The 23,176-nt window shown below is 48.3% G+C and overlaps 9 protein-coding genes across 9 annotated transcripts; 4 read left to right on the top strand and 5 right to left on the bottom strand.

Moving 5' to 3' along the window:
- Window positions 1-833: 833 nt before the first annotated feature.
- Window positions 834-4,748, top strand: F5B22DRAFT_515889 (uncharacterized protein). The gene is made up of 5 exons (XM_047972586.1): window positions 834-916; window positions 999-1,321; window positions 1,388-1,805; window positions 1,867-1,913; window positions 1,979-4,748. The coding sequence occupies exons 2-5, from the start codon at window positions 1,222-1,224 to the stop codon at window positions 4,663-4,665; spliced, it is 3,252 nt and encodes a 1,083-aa protein (XP_047825865.1). The 5' UTR covers window positions 834-916; window positions 999-1,221; the 3' UTR covers window positions 4,666-4,748.
- A 393-nt stretch (window positions 4,749-5,141) lies between these two features.
- Window positions 5,142-5,811, top strand: F5B22DRAFT_651560 (uncharacterized protein; the record flags this gene model as incomplete). The annotated part of the gene is made up of 2 exons (XM_047979482.1): window positions 5,142-5,493; window positions 5,597-5,811. 2 exons carry the CDS (start codon window positions 5,142-5,144, stop codon window positions 5,809-5,811), a joined length of 567 nt encoding a protein of 188 aa, XP_047825864.1.
- Window positions 5,812-6,417: 606 nt separating this feature from the next.
- F5B22DRAFT_515847 (Alpha/Beta hydrolase protein) lies at window positions 6,418-8,207 on the top strand. The gene is made up of 3 exons (XM_047972585.1): window positions 6,418-7,561; window positions 7,632-7,735; window positions 7,802-8,207. The coding sequence occupies exons 1-3, from the start codon at window positions 6,780-6,782 to the stop codon at window positions 7,987-7,989; spliced, it is 1,074 nt and encodes a 357-aa protein (XP_047825863.1). The 5' UTR covers window positions 6,418-6,779; the 3' UTR covers window positions 7,990-8,207.
- F5B22DRAFT_627144 (C2H2 type zinc-finger-domain-containing protein) lies at window positions 8,196-9,590 on the bottom strand. Its single transcript, XM_047976305.1, has one exon. It carries the CDS (start codon window positions 9,324-9,326, stop codon window positions 8,337-8,339), a length of 990 nt encoding a protein of 329 aa, XP_047825862.1. The 5' UTR covers window positions 9,327-9,590; the 3' UTR covers window positions 8,196-8,336.
- A 588-nt stretch (window positions 9,591-10,178) lies between these two features.
- F5B22DRAFT_515826 (uncharacterized protein) lies at window positions 10,179-11,496 on the bottom strand. Its single transcript, XM_047972584.1, has 2 exons — window positions 11,426-11,496; window positions 10,179-11,369 (listed from the first exon to the last, which is right to left on the bottom strand). Exon 2 carries the CDS (start codon window positions 11,312-11,314, stop codon window positions 10,403-10,405), a length of 912 nt encoding a protein of 303 aa, XP_047825861.1. The 5' UTR covers window positions 11,315-11,369; window positions 11,426-11,496; the 3' UTR covers window positions 10,179-10,402.
- Window positions 11,497-13,248: 1,752 nt separating this feature from the next.
- F5B22DRAFT_651556 (uncharacterized protein) lies at window positions 13,249-14,258 on the top strand (the record flags this gene model as incomplete). Its single annotated transcript, XM_047979481.1, has 2 exons — window positions 13,249-13,604; window positions 13,667-14,258. The coding sequence occupies 2 exons, from the start codon at window positions 13,249-13,251 to the stop codon at window positions 14,256-14,258; spliced, it is 948 nt and encodes a 315-aa protein (XP_047825860.1).
- Window positions 14,259-16,120: 1,862 nt separating this feature from the next.
- F5B22DRAFT_639798 (aquaporin) lies at window positions 16,121-17,641 on the bottom strand (the record flags this gene model as incomplete). Its single annotated transcript, XM_047977767.1, has 5 exons — window positions 16,121-16,149; window positions 16,488-16,666; window positions 16,740-16,864; window positions 16,917-17,447; window positions 17,603-17,641. The coding sequence occupies 5 exons, from the start codon at window positions 17,639-17,641 to the stop codon at window positions 16,121-16,123; spliced, it is 903 nt and encodes a 300-aa protein (XP_047825859.1).
- A 1,133-nt stretch (window positions 17,642-18,774) lies between these two features.
- F5B22DRAFT_639797 (Alpha/Beta hydrolase protein) lies at window positions 18,775-21,196 on the bottom strand (the record flags this gene model as incomplete). The annotated part of the gene is made up of 6 exons (XM_047977766.1): window positions 18,775-18,826; window positions 19,919-20,004; window positions 20,053-20,382; window positions 20,689-20,967; window positions 20,999-21,103; window positions 21,191-21,196. The coding sequence occupies 6 exons, from the start codon at window positions 21,194-21,196 to the stop codon at window positions 18,775-18,777; spliced, it is 858 nt and encodes a 285-aa protein (XP_047825858.1).
- An 846-nt stretch (window positions 21,197-22,042) lies between these two features.
- On the bottom strand, window positions 22,043-23,083 carry F5B22DRAFT_515778 (uncharacterized protein). Its single transcript, XM_047972583.1, has 2 exons — window positions 22,205-23,083; window positions 22,043-22,096 (listed from the first exon to the last, which is right to left on the bottom strand). The coding sequence occupies exon 1, from the start codon at window positions 22,953-22,955 to the stop codon at window positions 22,473-22,475; it is 483 nt and encodes a 160-aa protein (XP_047825857.1). The 5' UTR covers window positions 22,956-23,083; the 3' UTR covers window positions 22,043-22,096; window positions 22,205-22,472.
- Window positions 23,084-23,176: the final 93 nt, after the last annotated feature.

The raw sequence follows: 23,176 nt of genomic DNA, 5'->3' as shown, positions 1-23,176 counted from the left end.
CCCCCCCCCCCCCCCCCCCCCCCCCCCCCCCCCCCCCCCCCCCCCCCCCCCCGCGGCGGTGTTAGCGTATAAACAACGAAATAGAAGGAGAAAAAGCAGCTCTTGATACATATAAAGGCTACGGTCTAGCTAACGTGCGTTATACAAACTCTGCTTCTTTTCTCTATTCCGCTACCTTATATACCTAGCATTTTTGCGGTTGAATGTACAGTCGTTCGGACAATTGATGTCGGCCGAGCTGCGGCTAAGACACACGTTTTCCGCGAAGGTGGAGCAGGGGTTATAGCGAGACTGTCAAGTTCCCCGGCAGCTTGGCATGGGCCATCGGTTTCTCAGTCCTCCTTATCATGAATACCTCATACTATTTGCGTGAGCTACTAGTATCCAGTGTATTTCACGTCCTATAATTAAGTGTCACACTTCCTTAAGTGGAGTGGAGTCAAAGCATGACTGGGCTAAGGTCCGAAGCTCCCATACATATTGAGCGACGCCGCTCAATTGTAAGATAGAAGCCTAACTAGCTGAAGTACTCAGTCCTATCTTAACTTAATCCCTTTCTCTTGCTCAATTCAGTGCCACTGGCTTCTTCCACAACCTCTTGGCCACTAGCATGACGGGTTGACTTGGTCGTCTGCGTTGACTTAGTCATGCCACTTTCCTTATGGAAATGAGAATAAGAAAACCGCAGGGGTTACGAACTGTCAGATTAGTCGAGCTAGTTACTTGAAAGTGAATATCATTAACTTTCCCTTAGGACTCCTAATCCTTGAACTTCTTTTTTTTTTTCGTTTTTCCATTTTTTACTTTATATATAGCGCATTCTTCTACTATAGCTTATATACAGTTCCACTCTCCTTTTGATAAAAGCTACATAGTAACTTATCTAAGTTTGTCTTAGCTCTCCACGGTCTCTCTGGTAATTAAGCACCGCCTCACTCTAGAAGACTGCCAGCAATTTTTACACCAGTTCAGCTCGTCTATTAATGGATACCATGCAGATTCCATAAGATGACGATTGGCTCGCGTAGATCTTGACCGAGGAAATGATTGGGTGCTTTGAATCCTAAAGCGGGGTATTTTCTCTGCTAAGCCTTTGCTCGAAAGCTTCCAGCCCATTCCTGTATTCTTTCTCTCGCGATGCTGACTTCGGTCGTTCTTCTCACCATTCTTATCCCCGAAATCCTATGAATTGACGGTGTAATCATTCACCGCACCGAGAACATGGAGGCCCTAGCGACTTTGTCGCTTGTTTGCAATGTGTTCCAGGTCATTTCCTTCACTGGCGAGGTCTTTCGACTAGTCCGCAGCTTGCAGAATGATGGTGAACATAACTCAAAATACTGATGTCAGGTACCTATGTCGGCTATAGCTAACGAAAACAATGCAGGCAGTCCCGACCCAGGCCTCGCATCGAGTACCAAGCATTTGAGCCAAATGGTTTCTACGCTAACTAATAACCTCCATGAATTCAACGCGTTCCAATCACCTGACAAAACGCCTTCACAGCAACAAGAAGCCGAGGAGAGGCTGAAGGCACTCACAATGATGTTGCTACAAGACACGGAGAAACTCAAAACAATACTCAAGAAGTTAGCGAGTACAACTTCTCAAGGGAAACCGAATGCTCCCTCCAAGAAGATAGGAAACATAATTTCCAAAAGACTATCTAATGTATTTTCAGAAGGAAAGACCTTCTCAGTACTTCTGAAGTACAAACTTCGCTACGAATCCGAAATCACTAGCTTAGAGATGAGTATTGACAGAGTTCAGACTACCTTGAACACAGAATTTCTGTTAAGATTATGGTAAAAGAATATGCCCCTGGGTGATTGATGGGCCTGGCCACGATGCTAACAAGGAATCTAGTGACTCGCGTGTAGCAGAGAAGGCTCGATCAGAGAAGGCTTTTGCGGGTAAGTACCTGCTTTAAATCTCCATTAGTAACCTTAGACTTTCTATTAATCCCACTATTTGAAAGACCTTGACCAAAACCTTCAGAAATTCATTCGGCTCTGGTCTGAGGGGTGCAGGGACATGTCAATGCTCATAACGACGGAGGCAGAAAACACGAGGATGAACTTTAAAGCTGAGGCCTCTATGTTGAGAAACCAGATCGACACAATAGCACAAGCCAGCGATGCACATGCGGACGCTCGACACCATGCAACAAGGAACCACGTCACTTCAGAATTGCTGAAGAGTAAAAAGCAGGAAGACCGGGCGGAGTTGACAGCCCGCATTCTCTCTACCCTCCGGTTTCCCCTAATGAACGCACGTGAGAACAATATCAAGCTAGTTTCAGAAGACACAACTAGGTGGATCTTTGATCAAAAGAGCTTAGATTCGAAAGCTGTGGGCGCAAATTTCCAGTTCTCCCAATGGCTCGAAGCAGAAGATCATGTCTTTTGGATATCAGGGAAACCTGGAAGTGGGAAATCTTCGTTGATGAAATTCCTAGTCCTGGATGCACGTACGAAAGACCATCTGAGTAAGTGGAGGCCCGATGTGACAATATGCCGATATTTTTTCATAGAGACTGGTGCAGACCTCCTGCAACGGGAGTTTCGAGGCTGTTTACGAGCACTGTTGTACCAAATCCTGGAATCCAAACCTCATATCCTTGATCCTCTCTTACAGGAAAACTCGGAGTTAGCAAGAAAGCGCTCAGAGCATGACTGGTCAGTAGATGACCTCCGCAAGACTTTTCTGACAGCTTTACGTCTCGCAAACTCCCCGATATGTATCTTCCTCGACGGCCTTGACGAGATTGCAGTGAGATCAGACGACCGCCGTTCTATAATAGAGTTGGTTAAAGACCTAAGCGATCTTGATGACGTGAAGATTTGCGTGTCCAGTCGACCAGAAAATATCTTCATAGCCGGGCTTGGATCATATCCAGTTTTAAGAACACAGGATATGAACGAATCGGCTATAGCACTATACATCCAGAAGCATTTGACCCAATACCAACCGTCTTCACCTACCGGCCTTATTAAGTACGAGAGGTTGAGTAGGATTTTGGTGGAGAAGGCGTCCGGAGTATTTCTCTGGGTGTATTTGGCGATTCGAAGTATTATCAATGGTATAGAAAATGGAGACACGTGGCACATCCTCTTCCAACGAGTCGAGGGACTGGAACCCAACCTACATGCCGTTTTTGAACAGATGTTGAAAAGGCAAAACGCCGATGCCCCCTTTTATAGGAAAGATACGGCTATATTACTATGGCACTCTCTATATGCAGCTACTATGCCCATTGGGATACCAAATTCTCTGCTTGCGCATATCCTCGCTACCCATGAAGAACTTCGTTGCGACCTACTGCGTTCTGTTGCCGATGAGCAACGATCTACTGCAGAGAAACGGGTGTTCGATGAATATCGAAAGTGGCTGTTTGCAAGAAGCGCAGGCTTGCTTGAGATAAATGAATATCCTTATGGCCCTAGCCGAGAGCTAGCAGATTCATTATTAGTTCATTACATCGTTAGGCCTATCCATCGTTCTGTGCAGGAGTTCCTCCTTGCCACCACAGAGGGGCATGATATCCTTCTATTTAATCATACCTCAAGCGAAGAAAGATTACTACGAATAACCGGAGCTATGAAAGACATCTGCTATTATCTCGCAGGTAACCGTTCGCTCTTTGAGGATTGCGCGGAACTCCTCTATCATCTGGTTCGGGCCGGTTATTTGACACCACAAGAAGAAACTGAAGAGCTTCTAGACTTTAGAAGTCGATTGCAATCACGAGCTCCAGAAGAATTCCCTGATTCTTTCTTTATAAAAGAAGCGGCCAGGAGACACAATGCTGGGTTCCTATGCAAAGTACCCGGGACTCTTGACAAGTTATCCCCTGAGGACAAATCCCTCATTCTATCCCAGGCGTGCCAGTTCAAGATCACGATTGGTGTAGAATTTACCGATCTCATAACCCTAAATAATCGGGAAGCGGAGAGAAAAACGCTTGAAGATGACTCGGATGAACGAATGGCGAAGCGGCTGAGTGATATTATCAGTTTACTTCTGAGTCATAGTGCGAACCTAAACGAAAGGCTCACGCCACACGATCTAAACTTTTTAACAATTTCGAGAACCCCGTTCCATGACTTTCTAGTTGCCGCTATTGACAGTGTAGCTAGTCAAATGTGGCGTGGAACGATATACTATCCTATATCAGCCCGCTGTTTCCCAGATTTCACAAAGTTCGAGATCGATTGGAACCTCCCGTTCTATTTTTGTCCCCTTTTGTATGGCATTGGCAGGCAGCATAGGATATTTCGATTCGAATATCTCAGACCATATAACACGTTCCCTGAGGGTTGGGATTGCATCTTTCAAACATCTTCGAAGTGGTTGTATGGCTTCCTCGCCAGAATCAATCCATCCATTACGCGAGAACAAAGGGAGATTGATTTTACGAATGAGCTAGCCAGTGCCGATTTCAGTGTTCGATGTGTTGCGGTAAGGCGAAGAGGGGCAGGTAAAGGGTATTGTTTTCAACGGCCTGATCCGAACAAAAGCAAGGAGAAACAGCTATTTGAAAGCATCACTAGGAAGGGCTTCTTGGGCTGGCTATATGATATGCCTGAGAAGTATAAAGGTATAAGGGGCTCACTCCCTCAATATGTTGAGATGCTTTCAGAGTATGAAGATGTCACGGGTTAGTGAATATGAGTTGGTATGACTTTGGTCCGGAAGATTCTGTATCTATATTATACACGTATGTGATCAAGTTCCGGATTCTTTAGCTCATACAGTGTTACTTGTGTAGTGTATACTTTCGTATCTCATCACGAATACCAGCTCGTCAGTCACTTATTCTTAGGACAGTCTAGAGATGAATCAGCACTATTATCACGAGGGTCATAATGGTCGGGACAAAGAACATGCACCATTTCGGCCGCATATATGCATGCATACTAATTTCTCTTTGTCGCGCATAGCAGAACAAGAAACAAATAGAACAAGCTAACCTTATAAGAAATATGATAGGCATTTGGTGATCATAGCCTGCTTCTGTCAGCATCATGCTTGGTAAGATATTATGAGCGATTGCGTCCGTAAGGGGAGGATGTTTATAACGCTCTAGCTTAACTTGATCTCTCGACCAGGTCAGATTGTCGCTACGCTCAATAGCCAATATGTTGACAGCAATCTTCTTGCTCTCATCACTCGCTCTAGCTACGAGGAAACTCATTGACGGGCTAGATGATACAGACTGCCAGCTGAGGTGCCCTAAGAGCGCCGATCGGCAGCAGGTCATTCTTCCTGCGATCACCCAAGTCCAGCATAAAACAGGCGAGTGGGAGAACATACTCGAGTGCTGGTCTGTGAAGACAACGACGCCCTACATGCCAGGCGTAGACAACGCGTTCCGGATAAACTGGGAGAGTGGCTTCGACGCGCTCTACCAGTACATCTTCTACGATACCTCTTTCATGCCGCCGCATTCAACGCCCGAGCCGAGCTTGGCTATAATGAGCGCAGGAATCGGTACGTTACATGCTTCAATATCTCCCATACCACATCAATAGTTTCCGGCAAGAAGCGATCGACATTATAAGCATAATCCGGCCGAAGCTTACAGTGAATCTAGGCGATGTAAGGGTACCATCCGGTAGATGTCTGCGGGTTAAGCCCGGCGACATCTTCTTCAATGTTGGGATTCAGGGTCTTCAGACCGCTTGGTGGTCAGAGGACGCAGTTATCTCGGATCTGTACTTTAAAGGGGGCAAAATCCCAGAACATGAGGTGGTCCCGGAGCTCCCGAGCAGTGCTGAGCGCGTTCCCCCGAAGAGAGCGGAGTTGTAAGGATGTAGGTCGGTCATAGTTGGGGAGCCGGGAATCTCCGATTTAGAGACGAGAGTGAATACCGTCGAACCTACATGCATGTGTGAGACCTCTGTTGTTGGGGGCTTTTACTTCATTGCTGGGTCGATACACGTTACATTGCAGCTATTGGCGCCTAACCTCGGCAAGAAAGGGCCAGAAAAGCAGACTGGGTTTGAGATATTTAGATATAGACTGACGCTAAAAATAAGAGCCAGATGCTAGGTCTTCGAAATCATATCATATTATAGCCTTTGAATCCTGTCCTTCACCTACAAGTAGCTGGTGATGGGAAGTTGGAAATAACTTTCGCCAGCGTAAATCGTCCAATCCTTGATAAGAGGTCGTTCAAATCATCCAAGAACCCCTGAGCACATCTGCGCGTTCGTGCAGTGCCTCATCTCTGCATGATATGTCAAAAGTACATCAATCCTTATAGTGGAAATTGTCGCACTTCGGTGGAGCTAAACTGAGGTCCAAAGATAGTGTATATATAATGGGCACACCGCCGAATTTGCATGTCGTGGAGACACCTAGCTGACTAGAGCATAGAATGCTACCTTCCATGACTTGATCCCCCAAGCGCCTATCAATGACTATTGGCCGACCGCAGTGCGAGAGAACATCCAATGGATTATGGAGGATCGTATCCAACTCTACCTCCTGACCCAAATCGACTCTATGATCTGATATCAAAGAACGGTCGAGGTCTAGATCAAAGAACAAAGTGGTCGCATGCGTGCGCAGGTCCTTTAGGACGCAGGACTCGGGTCCACGCCAGACTCTTTAACGACAGAGATAAAGAACCAAGCCACCACACCTTCTCCTATACTCTCAAGCTGTTCAATGCACAGCTATGAGCTCGTCGCAGGCCATCGCTGTCACCAGTGCCCAGGCCCATGAAATAGAGAAATATCATCTAAGTGAATTGATCTCTTCTAATTGGCATCATGCTGCCCCAGGTCCCCCTATATCTCGCAGCGCTGTCCAATTGGACACAGGCTCCCTCATCATGCCAGGACCTCCGGATCCCCGTGTCCGTCGAAAAGACAGCAGAAGGCGAGTTCGGCAGCGACGTCGTCTACAACGACGAAGTTCTGTTCGCGCTAGCAGGGCGCAAGATCCTTGTTTCGAATACCTATGAAATGTCGGGGAGATTCTGCGCGCCGGATGACGAACAGAGTCCACACGCGGATACACTCCAGCTCCTTGTCCACGGCGCCTCGTTCAATAAGAATATGTGGGAGTCGCAGCTCAAGCCTGAGAGATATAATTGGGTCCGACGAATGAACTTCGAAGGATATCCCACGCTCGCTGTGGATTTGATTGGGAGTGGAAATTCCTCGTTTCCGGATGGGCTGTACGAGGTCCAGTCGCAGATGTATGTTGAGACGATCCACGACTTGATCCAGAAGCTCCGGAGGGGCGAGGTAGACGGGCGCAAATGGGAGAAGATCGTGCTAGTTGGGTTCTCGATCGGCGGGATGCTGGCGAACGCGCTTGCGCAGCAGTACCCTGATGATGTCGACGCTCTTGTGTTACATGCTATCACGTGGGATACTTCTTGGATCTACCCGGCTTTCTTGTCGGGTCTGCAAGTGTCTGCTGCACAGGTCGATCCTGTGAAGTGGGGTCACATTCCTTTGATGTATCAGACGCAGTCGACTCCTGAGGGAAGACGGGTGGCGTGTTTTGCTGGGGCTTATGAGGAGGACGCCGTGGAATATGATTTGTAGGTTAAAGCCGCAACCCTAACCCGCCTTCTTGTTTCTACTCCGACGTGGTTCTGATAGATGCCAAAGCCATCAGCGTGATTTCGATACGTTAGGAGCCGCTATCACCTTCACCTATCTCTTAGGAGAGGCCCCCGAGTATACGCGTCCAGTCTTCCTTGGCATTGGAGAACGTGAGTATTATCGCTTCCTGTTGTATATATCGGAACATGTAGGTATGTGCTGACAATCCCGTGTAGAGGACTCGACATTCTGTGGCGGTCGGTTCTGTCGTGAACAGCCGTGGGCAGTGTATAGAAAGTTTGAGAATGCTGCAGCGATAGATGTGAAGGTGTATCCGGAGACAGGACATCTTATCCTGTACCACCATAGCGGGCTGGCTTTGATGGCGGATTCCCTGGCTTTTCTCGAAACGCATGGCTTTTAAGAGTGCGCGGAGCCCACTTCGCCTGACACGTCGTGTCACTTGAGATAAAAGAGGATTGATGGTGATCGGGGCAGGTAGCTATAGCACACTCCCTATGATGGCTGTTCTTCATGACATTGTGTATTCTACTATCATGACGCCTATGAGACAGAGGTCAAAGATATAACAAATAATCCAAATTGAACACAGCGAGCCATGTTTGCACTCCCGTGAATCTTGATTGGAGCATTTTCGTAAGCGATATATCACAACTTGGTCTGATTGAGGTGCTCGTCGACGAGGTAGACATGAAGTGGCTGCAGACTTTTGACATGTTGATTAATACAATAGCTATCTGATGCGGTTATCTAACCACATGTGTAAACAGGAGTTTCAGTGTGCCAATATGCATAAAGATTCTTGTTGCCTTTGCGATCAATCTTGCCTTGTCTCCGTCTTTCCACTTTCTGCACCCTTTCCTCGTGTCTCAGCTGGGTCGCTATTATTGCTCGCTGTTGAGATGTAGACAAGTGCATCAAGCTATTCCGATCATTTGCGCTCATGCTAGCCAATTGATGCGTCACCGTTGCCCTTTCTCGCTTTTCCCTCTTCGATAGTAGCCTCATGTCGGGTACACCCGACTCCTTGCTAGAGTCTTCTGGCGCCTCCTCGTCGGGTTCGGTCACTGAGTATTCTAGCTGTGATGTCGTGGTCCGCGGTCGACGACGATGGTAAGATGGCGAATACCCTGTCTGTGATGGTGATGAATGCTTGGATATTATTTTACCTGACGGTAGCCGGATCGAGTCTTCATCAGCCAACGCGGGCTTTCCATTCAGGTGTGTCGCCGTCTTGCTCTCATGTCTCCTCTCGACCTCTTCGCCTTCCAGGTCGCTCTCTGAATAGTCTTCATCGTTGTCTCTAATGTCTTCGAGTTCCGAGAAGTCGTAGAACTCGGCAAACTCAGAGTCTGGTGCAGCTATGTCGAACCTGCAATGGCCCTTACCGGTCATGTGTTGCTGCACAGCTTGGACGGTGGCCCTTTCTGTGCCGCACTGTATGCATTCCCGGTATCCGAATATGACAAGATGTAAATACTTGAAGAGCGCCTCGAGGTCGACCACAAGGTGGTCCTGATGAGGCACGAAGAGCCCATGTGATTTCTGCATGTGTATGACACTGTCGGGGAAGGTTGGTGAGAGGGTAGGGCAGAATAGGCACTGCCCGGGCTGAAAGGGTTTCATGATCGGGGACTCGTCGAGGAATGTAAGTGAAGTATTGGTATCGTGGCTTGGTAGATGATTCATTGAAGTTGTTGTAGCAGTAGTAGTTGTTGTTGTTGTCGTCACCACCACCATGGATTAAGTTGTAAGTTGGTCTTGGAGCGAAGGTAGATTAGGGATTAGGGTATTAGGCGCTGAGATGTTGTTGTTTTCTGTGGCTTGATTGATGATGAGTAGGCTTGATAGATTAGAACTGATCTCAATCGAGCTTATATATTCAGTCTATGTCTGCCTACCTACGTCGGAAAGGATCCCGATACAGCTTCATTTCTCACCTTCTCGGCCGGGCGAGATGCAAAGCTGGCGGTGCAAAAGCATCCATTCCCGCCTCGAGCCGGCGCACTAAGCAAGTGCTAGGCTCACTAGGCACGGCCCAGCGACGCACCCGTCCACTAAACAAGGCCTGTAAGAGAGCTGGGCAGCGCTACTGCAGCGGCTGCTCCACTGCATCGCCACTGAACAGCCCTGAATCTACCAATCAGACACTGGCAGAAGCTCTGACGAGGTATGAATCATAATGAATGAAGAATGAAACCCTTTCATCCCATCCATCATCCCATCCTCCATCCTCCAACAATTCGGTACAGACGATACCATCTTATTCGCTATGCTAATGCTACCCATTGATCCAATTACCTTGGCACGTATATGTAGATGCCCTGGGTTGAGACCAGGTACAAGCAGCAGAAGAAGTATGGGATGAGTCTGTGCGACATGAGGGCATCGCCATCACACCATCTCCATCGATTCAAGACACACGCATAAAATGCCTCAGTCTGAAAGGATACAGAACAATGAAGCCACATATCCGACGTAGCCAACTATCGTCTGGTGATTTTATTTGATTAAAGCATATTTAGCTAATACATCGAGTCGGCCTTGAGTGGCTTGACAGCAGTGACAGCCTGGTCTGTATCCCAACCCCTTCACCAAGCCTCTCATAACATGTCGGCTCCTGACGGGGAAATCTGGCTGTCGCATTCGTTCAGTTTATGATCTGGATTGCCGTGGATGCACGGCCGCTGCACCCTAGAAACTAACACAACCAGTTCCCAAGCACGATCTGGAGAGCCCACTGGGAGCAATTCACCGTCGCAAGTTGCTCCGTGCCAATACTCTCCGCTGAAATGTCGTCTCACAAATGAAACCCATCATCTGATGATCTTCGTGCTAGAGGATTGCTCCGAACCAGGTGCCTGGGGATCATCCTTATACCAGAGCTGCCTCTCCCCAATATCCCCTGCGGTAGACATCTCCAGCCCTGACGACCCTTCCGATGAGAGAGTTATACCACCCTCTTCGAGGAGCCTGCTCCCGTCATCATCCCTTTTGCGTTTCTCACGATCCTTTCTTTTCCTCTTCTTCCAAAACCAGAATCGCTTTGCATCTTCACTCGGCCAGCTCTTATCATCATCATCATCGTCGTCGTCATCACCCTTCTTGAGCTTCTCAGGGCCCTTCCGTTTCTTCCAAATCCACAGTCGCGCGCCAGGAAACCACCACTGGCCGATGGCGACCAAGATAGCAACAATAGGTATACTAATTCCAACTCCCAAGGCAATTCTATCAGAGACATCGGACCCTTCAATAATACCATTGCCGCCACTGGCTCGAATCACGTAATCCGAATTTCCGGCAAAGTGAATATTAGAGAATCGGGGGAGATACACCCATCCATCTTCATCCTCGCAACACGATGCATTCTCACCTACGCAATACGGCGAGTTGTAGCCGTATCTGCATTGCCACACGAGGGCATAGAAACCTGAAGGTATCGTGTTAGGCCACTTGAATCCGTGGCTGCACGCCTCTGGCCAGTCTGGATGTGTACAGGCCTGGAAGGTGTATCCGTTGTACGCGTTGAAACCGAGACAAATACCGTTGCCCATGCACAGATCTATCTCGGAACAGCAGTTGCTAACCTCGGCATCGGGATCGCAGGGCATGTATTTGGGACGTCCGGGACTATGTCGCGCAGGCTCGCCGGTTATGTGATAACATGTCCGCGTCGTCGCAGCAAGGGCCGCGAAGGCTTGTGTGAGCAGGATGAGAGAAGACGACATTAGATGAAAGATGAAAAGGCAAGGGAATGCATGTTCACACGTATTCACGGAATTACTATGGACTATCGAGATTAGACCCACCCTGTTGTCGTGAAGTGGGTGGTTTCGTACCTTTTCCAACTTTATACAATTGACACTGGTGGTAACACTGGTGAGGCGTTCAGCCGGCACACCAACCATCCTGCGCTGCGACGCCAAGAGAGCCCTGTCCTGCCTGATGCGGTTCTCACTGCCACCGCCACAGACGAAGCTTAGCATGAGCTTGTTGCAAGCTTGATTGGCGATGCACGGTAGCGAGCAACCACGAGTATGTCGCCGTGCATATTACTGGGCCTTTCTTCGGCGCTCTGTTCGATGCTTGAAATTAAGGCGACTGGGCCGCGGCTTTGCAGGCAGCAGAGTCATATCTGCGCCGATAACGGGTGTTTCGCTCTTCGAACTCGTGCAGCTCGTCTACGTGATGATATCATGGCTATGTTGATAAGAAATCACTTGGATGAAGAGCCATTGAAGCCCCGAAAGACAGCACCTGAACACAATCCAGCTCTAGGTGTGCTTCTCTCGGACGACTAGCCCGGGAAGAAATGTCTTCATTCGGGCATATTTTATTGAACTGAACCTTCTGAATGAGAGGCTACGTAAGTGCATCCATGGAGAAAATCGTTAATTCTCTGTAGATAGTCATCACCACAGCGCGCGTGGTTGCGCAATATTCCGTCCTGTCTTGATCGCGGCAACCTCCGCGTTTCATGCCAAGGTCCTAGGATATGCGTGCGCGGTGCGATTAAGAGGGGTAGGAAGTTAACGCGTAGTCAGAAATAGAATTTGCGCCTATTGATCGCTCTCAACTGTAACTATGATCGCCTCCCGTTAAGTCCTCGATTGGGCAATGGCCAAGAGTCCCAATAGGTAGCTGAAAAGAGGTTCGATAGCGTTTATCTATCTATGGCTTTCTATGACATTGGGGGCCAAGAACTCTGTACAAGGATCTAAGCTAATTAGAACGGAGTATTTACATACTTAGTAGCCCGTTTACAAGGAAAACTTGCGGATAACGATTGATTGGATTTGGGTGTGGAAATAAATGGCTGCCAAAGGGATACGCCACGCAGCTCAGCTGGGCTCGGATCAGATAGGCCTTATTTTAGAAACAGTCTAAAGTAATCTAGAACTTTGTGCGTGCGGGAAGATTGTCTCGCAACCAGAACTCAAAACGTCTTCTAATCAGATGAAGCGATGAGCGTGGCAAGTCTGATGTAAAGCTGGGCAATTTTCCGGGTTCTAGGCATATTTCTATGAGGAACGCTGTGTGAGGGGCCTTCTGAAGTCATATTGTCAGGTGTGAATTTGCGTCTCGCACACGTTGGTTTGGTTTTCGACTGTCAGAAACAAGTGCTTACTTGGCAGATCGATGTCTCGGGCCAGTATGTCACCCAATTTCCGATAGACCTACGGTATAGGTTGATTAGCCGCGTAGAAGGAAAGGAACTTCTTGTCTTGTGCAACATTCAACGCGCTACTGCCACAGCTTTTCTCGCGCTGATTCTTTGATCTCCTCGAATCTTTTTTTTCTACTTTCAACCCTTTCTTGGCTCTCCTGTTTGTTGATAATTCCGATATACGAATTAATAGGTGTTGTTAGACGCAGAAACTTTTGTCACACTTATACATTCTTACGTATTACGTAATTACAGTTGGTAAGTTGACTTCAATTAACTATTGGGATGTTCTCGGCAGATCGCTCGATGCTCATTCTGGATCTCTATCAAATCGCAATATGAGGCCAGTTCACAAGGATCTATCACACTGATGACCTTCAGAATAATATTCGCCTTTCTCTCCCCCAACTTCTTTCGTTCTATTCTATACCGGCAAGCCCCTTCTTTGGCAACAAGGCGCATACTCTCGACGATTTACATGATAATACCGCTAGGATGACAACCGCCCGAACAAATCTTGGTCCCCTTACAACACCATTCTCCTATCCCGCTCACTGTACCGTCGCAGTCAAGCAGTGCGAGAGCTGCGATGTCTTCTGGCAGGCGCAGACTTGCAGCGATAATAGTAATAACGCCCAGGGCGTTCAGGACGACCCGCAGTGCTGGCCCGAACGGCAGAATTTAGACCTCTCCACGGGTGTTGCTCTAAACGGTTGGGGCTTTTATTCGCCTGGCATCTCATGTCCTATCGGATACGAAACCTCCTGTGTTGCGACGGGGACCGTGAATGGCGGTTTTCCATTTCAGTTCTCGGTATTACCCAGGGAGACCGCGGTAGGATGTTGCCCGAGGTGAGTACATCATCCGCCTCAGCCATACTGCTCGATGAGACTGACACATGTGCCTTGATTAGCGGATTTCAATGCAAACATAATCCAGGTGTCGATGGTGCCCAGACTTGTTACAGCATCGCCACTACTGGATCGTTTCCGGTTGTCAGCTGTTCCTCAGGGAAAAGCAACGACTTCGCCGATTACGTCGTGCCAGCGACGGTCACTGAAACTGTAGGAAGCGCAAGCACGTCACTCGCGGTAGCATTGATAAATACCGTGACAATCTATGCACCGCTGTTTCAGCTTAATTTTCAGAGCACGGATTTGCCGTCCGTCAACCCTGACCGGACTGCAGCTTCAACACTGTCCAGTACCCATACGATACCAGGGGACTCCAGCTCTCCAACTTCATCAGCAGCGGGAGGTCTTTCGACTGGTGCGAAGGCCGGGATTGGGGTTGGAGCTGCTGTTGGGGCTATCGGAAGCATTGCTCTTTTGACAGCAATCTTCCTCTATTACAGAAAAAGGGCCCGCAAGAGTCCTAGTGAACTTATGGTAACGGAACAGAGCCCGTCAAATTTGAAGCAACCGATCTATCATCCGCAGACGTATTCACAGCCGGCTCAACCGGTAGAACTTTCGTCTCAATCATATTATAGCCAACTATCATAATGCAAGGAGATTCGGTCAGTACAGCAATCATTACAAGTCAATGCCTAGTCCACATGCCAAATAATCTTGAGAAGCAAAGTAGAAGATAGAGCCTCATATCAATCAACTATCTGATGTCTAGATTATGATATCTGACAATTGGAGCACATACAAGTGATGTTGCCCTTTTTCTTCGACATAATCCTAAACGTTTTTTTATAAGACCGGACCCCGAGAGCCCCTAGCAAACTAATTTCTATCGCCCATCTTCGTAAAACCCTAGATACTTGAACAAGAGCCATCCGCGGAGTTCTCAAACCATGAATCCCATTCCTCAGCCCTTGCTCGTGAACGTGTCCGCAGACCACCCAAACGCGTTGCTCATCCTTTGCCCTATCTCCCGCATCTCGATAAGGCTTAACGTAGTCCTTCTACCATGCGGTTGATGCGCCGTGATCACCTCGCCCCGCGATTGCACTGGGAATATCTCACTACCACTTGCTACGCGGAATCGGTAGCAGCTTCCATCATTTGGCGACCCGCTGAATCCTATATGTCTCATTGCCCGGAGAAATTCTTTCCATTCTATTTCAGCGACTCGTGGGACACCCGGACGATAGAAGAGGGCGTTGATTACGTGCATCTCTCGTGCGGGTAGAGAAAGGGTTGGTGGAGGTCGGGCGCGAGGTCTCATATAGCTGTAGTATAATCCCTCCTCTCTCCTTGGCGATATGTCGCTGTTACTATTGAACGAGTGACGGCTGTTGTTGTTCTCGTCGAGGGTTGAAGACAGGCTGCTAGCGCTATGATTGGCGCGATTCGATCGTGCCATGCGGCGTTCAAAGACCCGTCGAGTTCGACTTCTTGCACGATTGCTTGGAGATCTTCCTCCTCTCCCACCGTACCATGTACAGTGGACGGGTCTGTTGTAGGACCCCCTTGGCATCCTGTTGAATCTCATGGATCGAGATAGAGAGCTAGATGGTCGTCTTGGAGTGCCACCCGTAGGAGTGGATTCAGGGTAATACCCACTACTGGGCCGCTGCTGATGCACGGCATCTTGCTCATGATCGTCTCTTGTGGCATCATCGCAGGATAAAAGGCGTCTGAAAGGTAGACAGTCGAGGAATCCCAAAAGAAAAGCCATGGCTAGGTCAGCTTCTGATAAATTGAGATACTGATATCGTTAAGATTGGATATTCTGTGTGGTGGCTTCAGTTGCAAATTGGCTAGAGCTAGCTAGATGTACCTGGTGATTAATAGAGGCTATTCTGTATGTACCCTTGCTATCGTCGGCCGTCGCGCATTTTATAAGTTGGAAATAGTATGGCCCGGTTACATGAGTTGTTCAGGGGCAGATTGAGTGTGGGAGAACTTCTTTGATGATGTTTACAGTTCATATTAAGGGTTCAACTTCCTACACGGGCGCATCATACCCCTTTCTTGTTGTGATAATAGAATTCTCGCAAGGTAAGACCTGCTGTATGAGCTTGCGTCTTAAAGTGTCTCAGGCCTAGGCCAGCGTCCCTTGGTGACCCTAGGCATGTATTTTCTTACCTCGTGGCGGATGTCTGTGAGTAGATCTGCTGGCCGGTGTCAACAAAGAGGTTAGGTTCAATATGAAACAAGTAGCTATTGTATTTAGTCACCCCTACGAAGTTTTTATAAGTGGCATCAATGGATTGGCTGATACACGATAAAAGACTGTGGTGAAACGAAACGAGGACAACACGTAAGAATCATGTATGAGGTCAAAGGGCCACTCGGTGTGTATACGGATTAAGAGACATGAAGGTAATACTATTCTTTTAAGCTTCAAATTTCTAAACTGTCCTTAGTTGCGTCAGACACTTCTCATTGAGGGAAATAGAATAGTACCTATGTTACCACTTTCCGGTTAGGTACGTGTCTCCTTAGACTGTATTAGGATCATAGAGTAAAAGGCATCGTTAAAATCGTAATAGTCATGAAACCACATCGTGCTCCTTAGTATAGCGATTAATTCAAACAAGTCAGTGGCCGCCAGCTCTCTAGGCCTCCATTTTACCCCATATTGTATGGCGTCGTCTTCCTCTCATTTCATCAGTTGCTGAGTACCGCTGTTGGAGGAAACCGTGTCCGGGCGGTATCCATCGGCCTCAAGGTCTACGACGCCAGCAGTACCGCGGCCTCCGCTACAAACATACTCTTTGCGTTCATCCCTAGGTTTCTCATCGCTCTCTTTGACGGTAGGCAACGCGTCGTCGGCACCTGGGTTGACTGTTTCATACTCGAGAGCCTTTACGGTTACGTAAAACCCGGATGCGAGAAGCGCTCCGATAATGGGACCGACGTGATAGATCCAATGGTAGCCGACAAACGACGCCGTGACAACGCTAGGACCCAATGAGCGCGCGGGATTGAGGCTGCCACCCGTGTAGTAGACACCCCTATAGTATGGGAGGCCCCGTTAGAGTGGACGATGAGAAATAGTTATAAGTGGATAGGTAGACTTGCATTAACTGCGCGATGAATAGAGAGAGGCCAATGCCGACAGGAGCGATGAATGTTGCCCGATGCTTCTCGGCCGCCAACATGAAGATGGTCAAGACGAGCTGAGTAGTAAGAAAGATCTCGATGAAAAGGCCCTATCGCAACTACGTCAGAATCTGTAGCTGTCGCGTGTGCAGCACGACTGACCTGAACAATAGACGTACCGCCGCCCAGTGTCGTTGAGACTTTGAGATCTCCCGGGAGGATACCTAAAACCACAGCAGAGGCAGCAATACCTCCGGCGAACTGACCAAGTATAATAAGCACCCCACGAAAGTACGGCACAGCACCAACGACCATCATTCCGATAGTGACGGCCGGATTGAACAGGCCGCCGCTGATGCGGAAGAATACCCAGGCATTGACAGCCAGGCTCATGCCAAAGCAAAGACTGATATATAGCAACTTGGCCGGGTCTGCGGCCAGATCCTCAGGCTGGCCCTCAGCGGGCGCCGAGTTGACAACGTTAGTGCCGCCGAAGGCGAACAAGAGGAACATGAAGGTGCCTGCGAACTCGCTCAGCACGGCCACGATGTGGTTCTTGACCTCGAGGGGCAGGCGGTTCAGCAGCCGCACACGGTGGTGCTCAATCGAGGCCGATATGCTAGGCTTTCGGCTGCCCAGCGTCAAGCGCCGCGCAAAGCTTGGGCGACGCGCTGGGGGATTCGGCTTCTCCCACTACGGCGCACTGGAGTCAGTGATACTCTTTCAAGCAAATGGAGGTAGCTTTAGAAAGTCTGTATGCCTTCAAGACATGCTAGTCACCACGAAAAGAATGTTTTGCCTCTACAAGTTGCTATAATAGGAAGAAGATGACTCCTAGGAATACATACGGGAAGCCGGACACTGGCGCCTATTTGGGCTTGTTCCATCTTGTTTCGTGAATGCGGTAAAGACTGTTTGAGGTGATGGCCTTGCGTTTTGGCAAGGCAAGAGATAGTCAGCGAAATATGGAATTGTGGATGATGGGACAAGTTTGCTTCGTCGTCTGAAGTGATCTGGCATGCAAGTCTGCGTTGACCGCAAATCTGGAGCCGACTATTTATAGTCCTTCAGATACCAAAAAGAACACGACCATTACTCTTTACACCCGCCAATTCCTCAGACCTATAACTTCTATGTTGGTCGGCCCCCACTAGCTTTCCTTCCTCTATGTGCGACCGTCAGCAGAAGGTCGACATCTGTATCCCATCCATGCTCTTAATTTCTATGCTACCATGCACCATGATGCTTGCTGGTGGTACACTTTCATGAGTTGCAGACGTAGTGTCGTTGATCCCATGTAGCAAGCTGTGTGAGAACTTTAAGGGAACACGTTTGTTGTGCTATGATGCACGACATACAACATCTGTTGATACCCAATGCCATTAAATACATTGAATAATTTCGAAGACAATGGTGTCACTCCTCTTTCTCGGTGGCAAGTCTCATCCCAAGGCTTGGGTCCTTTAGGTGCCAAGGACTTGGATAAGGCTATACCGCGTGTGTTTGCACTGGCGATACTACTCTATCTGCTTTTCTTGCCCAGTTTTGCCTGAGGGTGTGTTAACACATGCACCGGTGAGAGAAATTCGAGCATTGCCGAAGCATGACAGGTTGCACCGCAGGCAGTTGCTGACCACCAGCTTGCTGAGAGATGCTTGGTAATCGGGCCCGAGACAAGATAACGAGGAACCTGTACAAGTGCCCAACATTAAACAGTATGACATACCTATTGTACGGCTCGAACTGTGGCGCTATGCAATGGAAGGGGGGCACTTCCCGAGAAGAACCAATTGCAATTCCGATGTGGATGGCAACGGGAGTGGGCGTTTACTTGAGCGTTTACTACGTTATGTCTTCTTCCACAGCCTTACAGCTTAAAGAAACGTAACCATCACGGTTCAGAGGAGTGTTCAACGCCTCTGTTTATATCTTCAACCCATCTACCCTTGACCTTGCAAGTCCTCAGTTCCGATGGGCTACGTACGATTGGACGCTTCTTACACCGGTCATGGACGTCCAATTAAAATCGATATGAATTGAACTCTGTTGACTTTAACGTTAGGATTTTCTTCCTTTTAGGAGGGGTTGGGAGAGAATGGCTCTTCGGGTAAGGGTATGATGACGTAAAACGCATTGTAACAGATCCATGCTTATATTTGAGTATTTCCGAACCCTGTCCGAACCAGATGTGGCACAATAATCGCAGCTAGTCCTACTTGAGACGTCATTTTCAGTACCCCAGATTCGAAGAGACCCGCTACGGATAGCTTCCCGCGGCAACGCGTGGGGGACGATCATCTTCGAGGTGCATGAGTGGGTTTTATCTACCTACGGTAGCTCATTGCTAGGTTGATCCTTCATTCGTCCATTGTAAGCACATCGGCCTATTTTCCGAGACTAATGCCCACCCAAGGTCAGAAAGGAATCTGGTGGAAAGTAGTTTTGTGGCCCTATTAGATTATTATGTTGTTCTCAGCTCAATTCTAATTCCAGTTATCTTACCTCGTTATACGTAAATTATCCTACAAGCTTTTTTTGAATGCCCGTAGCTGCACTCCAGCTTCGAGGGAAAAAAAAATATTGTGTTCAGCATGGATGAATAATCTAGACTGGTATCGTTAAATTTATCCAAGCTCCGACACAGAGTGTTACGAACCACATGTGATGGTGCTCTAAACAACGTCTCATCAAGAAGCATAATTGTGATACCCTCAGCTATGCGCCTATCTTCGCTGAGAGAAGGGCTATATTGTTACTCCGGAGTCACAGGCATTCGCAATAGAATCCTGCCATTCAGCCAACAGCTTTTGAGACTCAAGAGATCGCGGATGTTTTTCCCCGAGTGTTCTTTTTCTCATATTGACAACATTTTTCAACAACTCCATTGCTTTCTCGATCTGCTCGTCCGCGACATACGCCCTGGCTAGGTGATATTGCGATATTAATCGGCTTAGGCTAGTTTCTGCTAGCACCGTTTCCTTAATTTTGACGACATATTGTAGGAGCTCAAGAGCTTTCTTAGTCTGACCATTCATGAGGTACACTCTCCCAAGCTCGTGTTGTGAGATAGTCGACCAGGATGAGTCCTTTCGAGCGCCTCCCGACTCTTAACAACATGCCCCAAAAGTTTAATGGCTATTTCGATTTGTCTATTCATAGAGTACGCCGTATACCCCTCAAGGGTCGCCGATGTCTTGGACACGACTAACCCTACAGCAGAGAGAGGCAGTTCTTCAAAGAAGCACGAAACCTCGAACCTCCAAGCCTCTGCATGAAGTCCTTCGCAAAGTGCTCTGACCATCTTCCAGGATCTAATTTGAATCGACTCAAGGAATTGGTCATTCGTATGCAAGACATCCAACAGGGATTTGTTGGTAGACTTGATGTAGCCCAAGGCAGAAGCTGGAATGTGCGCCCAGTCAGCCATCCAGGAAGCCCTGTGCGGTGTGCGCATGAAGGCCATCCCGACGGTACAATCGAATATGCCGCGGAGATGTGGCTTAGGAGCATTACGCGAATGAAGAAGAGCTTCTTTGCAGGCGATACCGCCTAAACTATGGGCGACGAAGATGAGGGGGCGATTGGAGGCATCGCATGTGTTACACGCGTACAAGCTGCACAAGCTGTACTAGCTGAACATACAGTTCGCCTTGCGCTTTGGCTGTACGAAAGGCCATTGCATGCTGTTCATGATCTTTTAGAAACTTCCCGGCAATATTGGAAAGTGAGGTTATACAGACTTCGCTCCTTAAACAGACCCTAGAGACCCAGGCGGTCTGGGCTGGCAGACCAGTTGTATATAGAGTCGAGTCAAGCCACCAACAGCCGAGAAGGAGTTGGTTGGTAAAGGACCCATGCAGCCCTAGTTGATCATTGTAATCTGAATAGCATCAAGTTCCAAGCCCAGTCATCTGCCCTTGTTATAACATGAAACCCGATTGGATGTCAAACCATGAAGGAGGTTTGAAGCATGATCTGTCAAATTGGTGGTTAATGCGGCCGAATTCCGAACGATATACGCATCGTAGCCATAAGCAAGTAGACAGGCTCTTGGAAACTCGGCAGAGAGGAGTGTCTTGGGCCAAGACGTTGGTTGGGGATGTGCCGTCCATACTCTGTTTCGGTCACCCGTCAGACCATGGACAAAACAAATATTAATTATTGCATCGGCACAATCTATCCACACTTGGACCAATCTGGAAAAGATGCATCCCTCCTATAGTGTTCAGCGAGTAGCTGTTTACGCTACGACAGGTCGGCGTCCTTCGGGGCTGTTGCAGATCTGTTGCTGACTCCTGGATTTGGGACTGCCCCAGATCGTCTTCTTCTATTTCGGAGAAGATGTTTAACTTGCCTCATTTGACAGCCCCGGTATGAGCAACTTGACGCAGTAGCACGGCAGGTTACGGACAATAAGTCGGGAAAGTCATTCTTACATCCATGCAGGGAATGAAGTCGGCAGATTGGGATTCGAACGGAGTAACGAGACCCTCGCTGCCCCCTTGCAAACCCATTTATACTTCATTCGCTAAAGACGAAGGTATGCCCATATCGAATCATTGAATTCAATAATTATAATTTTAACGATGAAAGTAGCCGCTTCGTATATTTGAACAGGAATAATTATGAACTAGAAGATATACTAGATTGGAACCTTGTCAATGCTCAACTTTAACGCAACTAAATAGACTGAAGGAAACCAATCAAGGTTTAGTTCGTAGGTCTAGTGGGACAGGTTTTCATTTCATAAAATCTTGATAATTTGCCTCGTCAAGTCCGGTCTTATCTCAGCAAGGATTATCTCATGTCTGGTTGCTGCACGTTTTAGAACAGCGGAAAACAACCGATGCGCCTCCAGTAACCTGATTCTTTTTACATACTTCTAAGCAGAAGGAAATATGTATGCTTCGAGGCTTGCCGAGAGTATTCATTACCTCGCCATTTCTTGAATAGTTGTAAAATAGCATATCTTTGTCCAGTATAGCCTCTATGCTTCTGTGGGTACTCGTCTGCGCTCTGCGTGACCTTGCGCAACTCAGCCCACAGGAGATGGATCGATGATGGTCGACGGGACAGGGCAATGAAATCCCCGGTGTCTATTTCTAAGAATGGAGCAAAAAGCGTGATACTTCCTCTATTTACTGCCCCAAAAGGATCAGAAGTGAGGTTGCGAATGGTGATATCTAGGACCTTGGCAAAACGGATGAAACGATCGAATTGACTGTTAGTTCCGAAAAATACCTGTGAACCGAGAACACTGACCCAACTCTACGATGGAGCCAGATCATTCACTAGTGCCCGTGCCATAGGCTTGGTCTCTCGCGATGTCCTGACTTGCGGCTCTAATATATGTTAGACTTGACGGAACACGTAACTTCGATGCAGTACAATAGAAACGAAGATTCGACAAATTGATAAAATGAGAAACCCAAAGCAGAGATTCTGCTTACCCAGCTAGGCCTTCTACGATATTCGATTCCCAGAGTCCAGCGATATATGTGTCACCCGTAGCTCGATAAAACTCACTAGCGAGTCCGGATAATGCAGGAAGAGCGTCTGTTGACTTAGAAATGGTGGCGGGAAATGTAGTGTTGGATGATCTGAATCCAGAAGTTAAAATGAGACAAGCCCATGGAAATCTATGGATGATCGAACGAGTCTTGAAGGGTGATCAGTTCCCAAGAGAAAAAGTTCCCGAGTGTACGTGGCACTTTCGCCTCAAGGGCAGCGTACGGTGCAGGCGCGGGGAAAAGTATGGCAAGGGGTATATTTGAAGCTTCGAAGCAATGTCAGGAATCGTCGTCGCCAGAACGGAATGGGTTGTTCACGGAGCTTTTGTATGTACTCCTTACTGCGATATATTTCTGCGATACGGATGTTACGGCCAGCTTCTGAGATGCTCCCCTTAGCACACTCAAAAAACAAGCTGTTGCTGACCGAACCACAAGGTTTGCGTCGCAAGGGTTTCTTGCAGAGTCTAGCCCCTGGTGTTCTGAATGCTTTGATGAAAATTCTCGTCCCATAGCTCGGGTCCAGAGCGGAGGAATACCTTTGCAGTAGCAGCTTCATCGTCAGCTCTCCAGTCAAGCTAGCACTGGGGCATTGTTGAATCGTGGCGCGCTCTTGTAGGATCCCTTCATGAGTATTGGAGGTACATGTAGCAGCTAGCGTGACAACCGCGCCCTGGTACACGGCACGCATTCTACCTGCCTCTTGTGCCCAATCCTGATCTGATTCCTAAAGCTCTGGTAATTATGGCAGCGTTGCGAAGTGTAACGGGAAATTGGTCCAGAGTTTGGCCGGCACGAAACGATTGTTCTGGTATAGACGTGAGTGTGAAAGCCGCCTCGGGGGGGGGGGGGGGGGGGGGCGGGGGGGGGGGGGGGCGCGGGGGGGGCGGGGGGGGGCGGGGGCGGCGGGGG

This window comes from Xylaria bambusicola, assembly GCF_022495145.1.
Source record: "Xylaria bambusicola strain CBS 139988 unplaced genomic scaffold F5B22scaffold_70, whole genome shotgun sequence".
NCBI classification, from domain to species: domain Eukaryota; kingdom Fungi; phylum Ascomycota; class Sordariomycetes; order Xylariales; family Xylariaceae; genus Xylaria; species Xylaria bambusicola.
This window is presented reverse-complemented; position numbering and strand designations above follow the sequence as displayed.

Coding starts and splice junctions, on each gene's coding strand:
- F5B22DRAFT_515778 (XM_047972583.1), bottom strand. CDS start 22,955: ATGCGTGCCGTGTACCAGGGCGCGGTTGTCACGCTAGCTGCTACATGT.
- F5B22DRAFT_515826 (XM_047972584.1), bottom strand. CDS start 11,314: ATGTCGTCTTCTCTCATCCTGCTCACACAAGCCTTCGCGGCCCTTGCT.
- F5B22DRAFT_515889 (XM_047972586.1), top strand. CDS start 1,222: ATGGAGGCCCTAGCGACTTTGTCGCTTGTTTGCAATGTGTTCCAGGTC. Junction 1,806..1,866: donor GAATTTCTGTTAAGATTATG/GTAAAAGAATAT, acceptor CAAGGAATCTAG/TGACTCGCGTGTAGCAGAGA. Junction 1,914..1,978: donor ATCAGAGAAGGCTTTTGCGG/GTAAGTACCTGC, acceptor ACTATTTGAAAG/ACCTTGACCAAAACCTTCAG.
- F5B22DRAFT_627144 (XM_047976305.1), bottom strand. CDS start 9,326: ATGGTGGTGGTGACGACAACAACAACAACTACTACTGCTACAACAACT.
- F5B22DRAFT_515847 (XM_047972585.1), top strand. CDS start 6,780: ATGCTGCCCCAGGTCCCCCTATATCTCGCAGCGCTGTCCAATTGGACA. Junction 7,562..7,631: donor GACGCCGTGGAATATGATTT/GTAGGTTAAAGC, acceptor TAGATGCCAAAG/CCATCAGCGTGATTTCGATA. Junction 7,736..7,801: donor CTTCCTTGGCATTGGAGAAC/GTGAGTATTATC, acceptor AATCCCGTGTAG/AGGACTCGACATTCTGTGGC.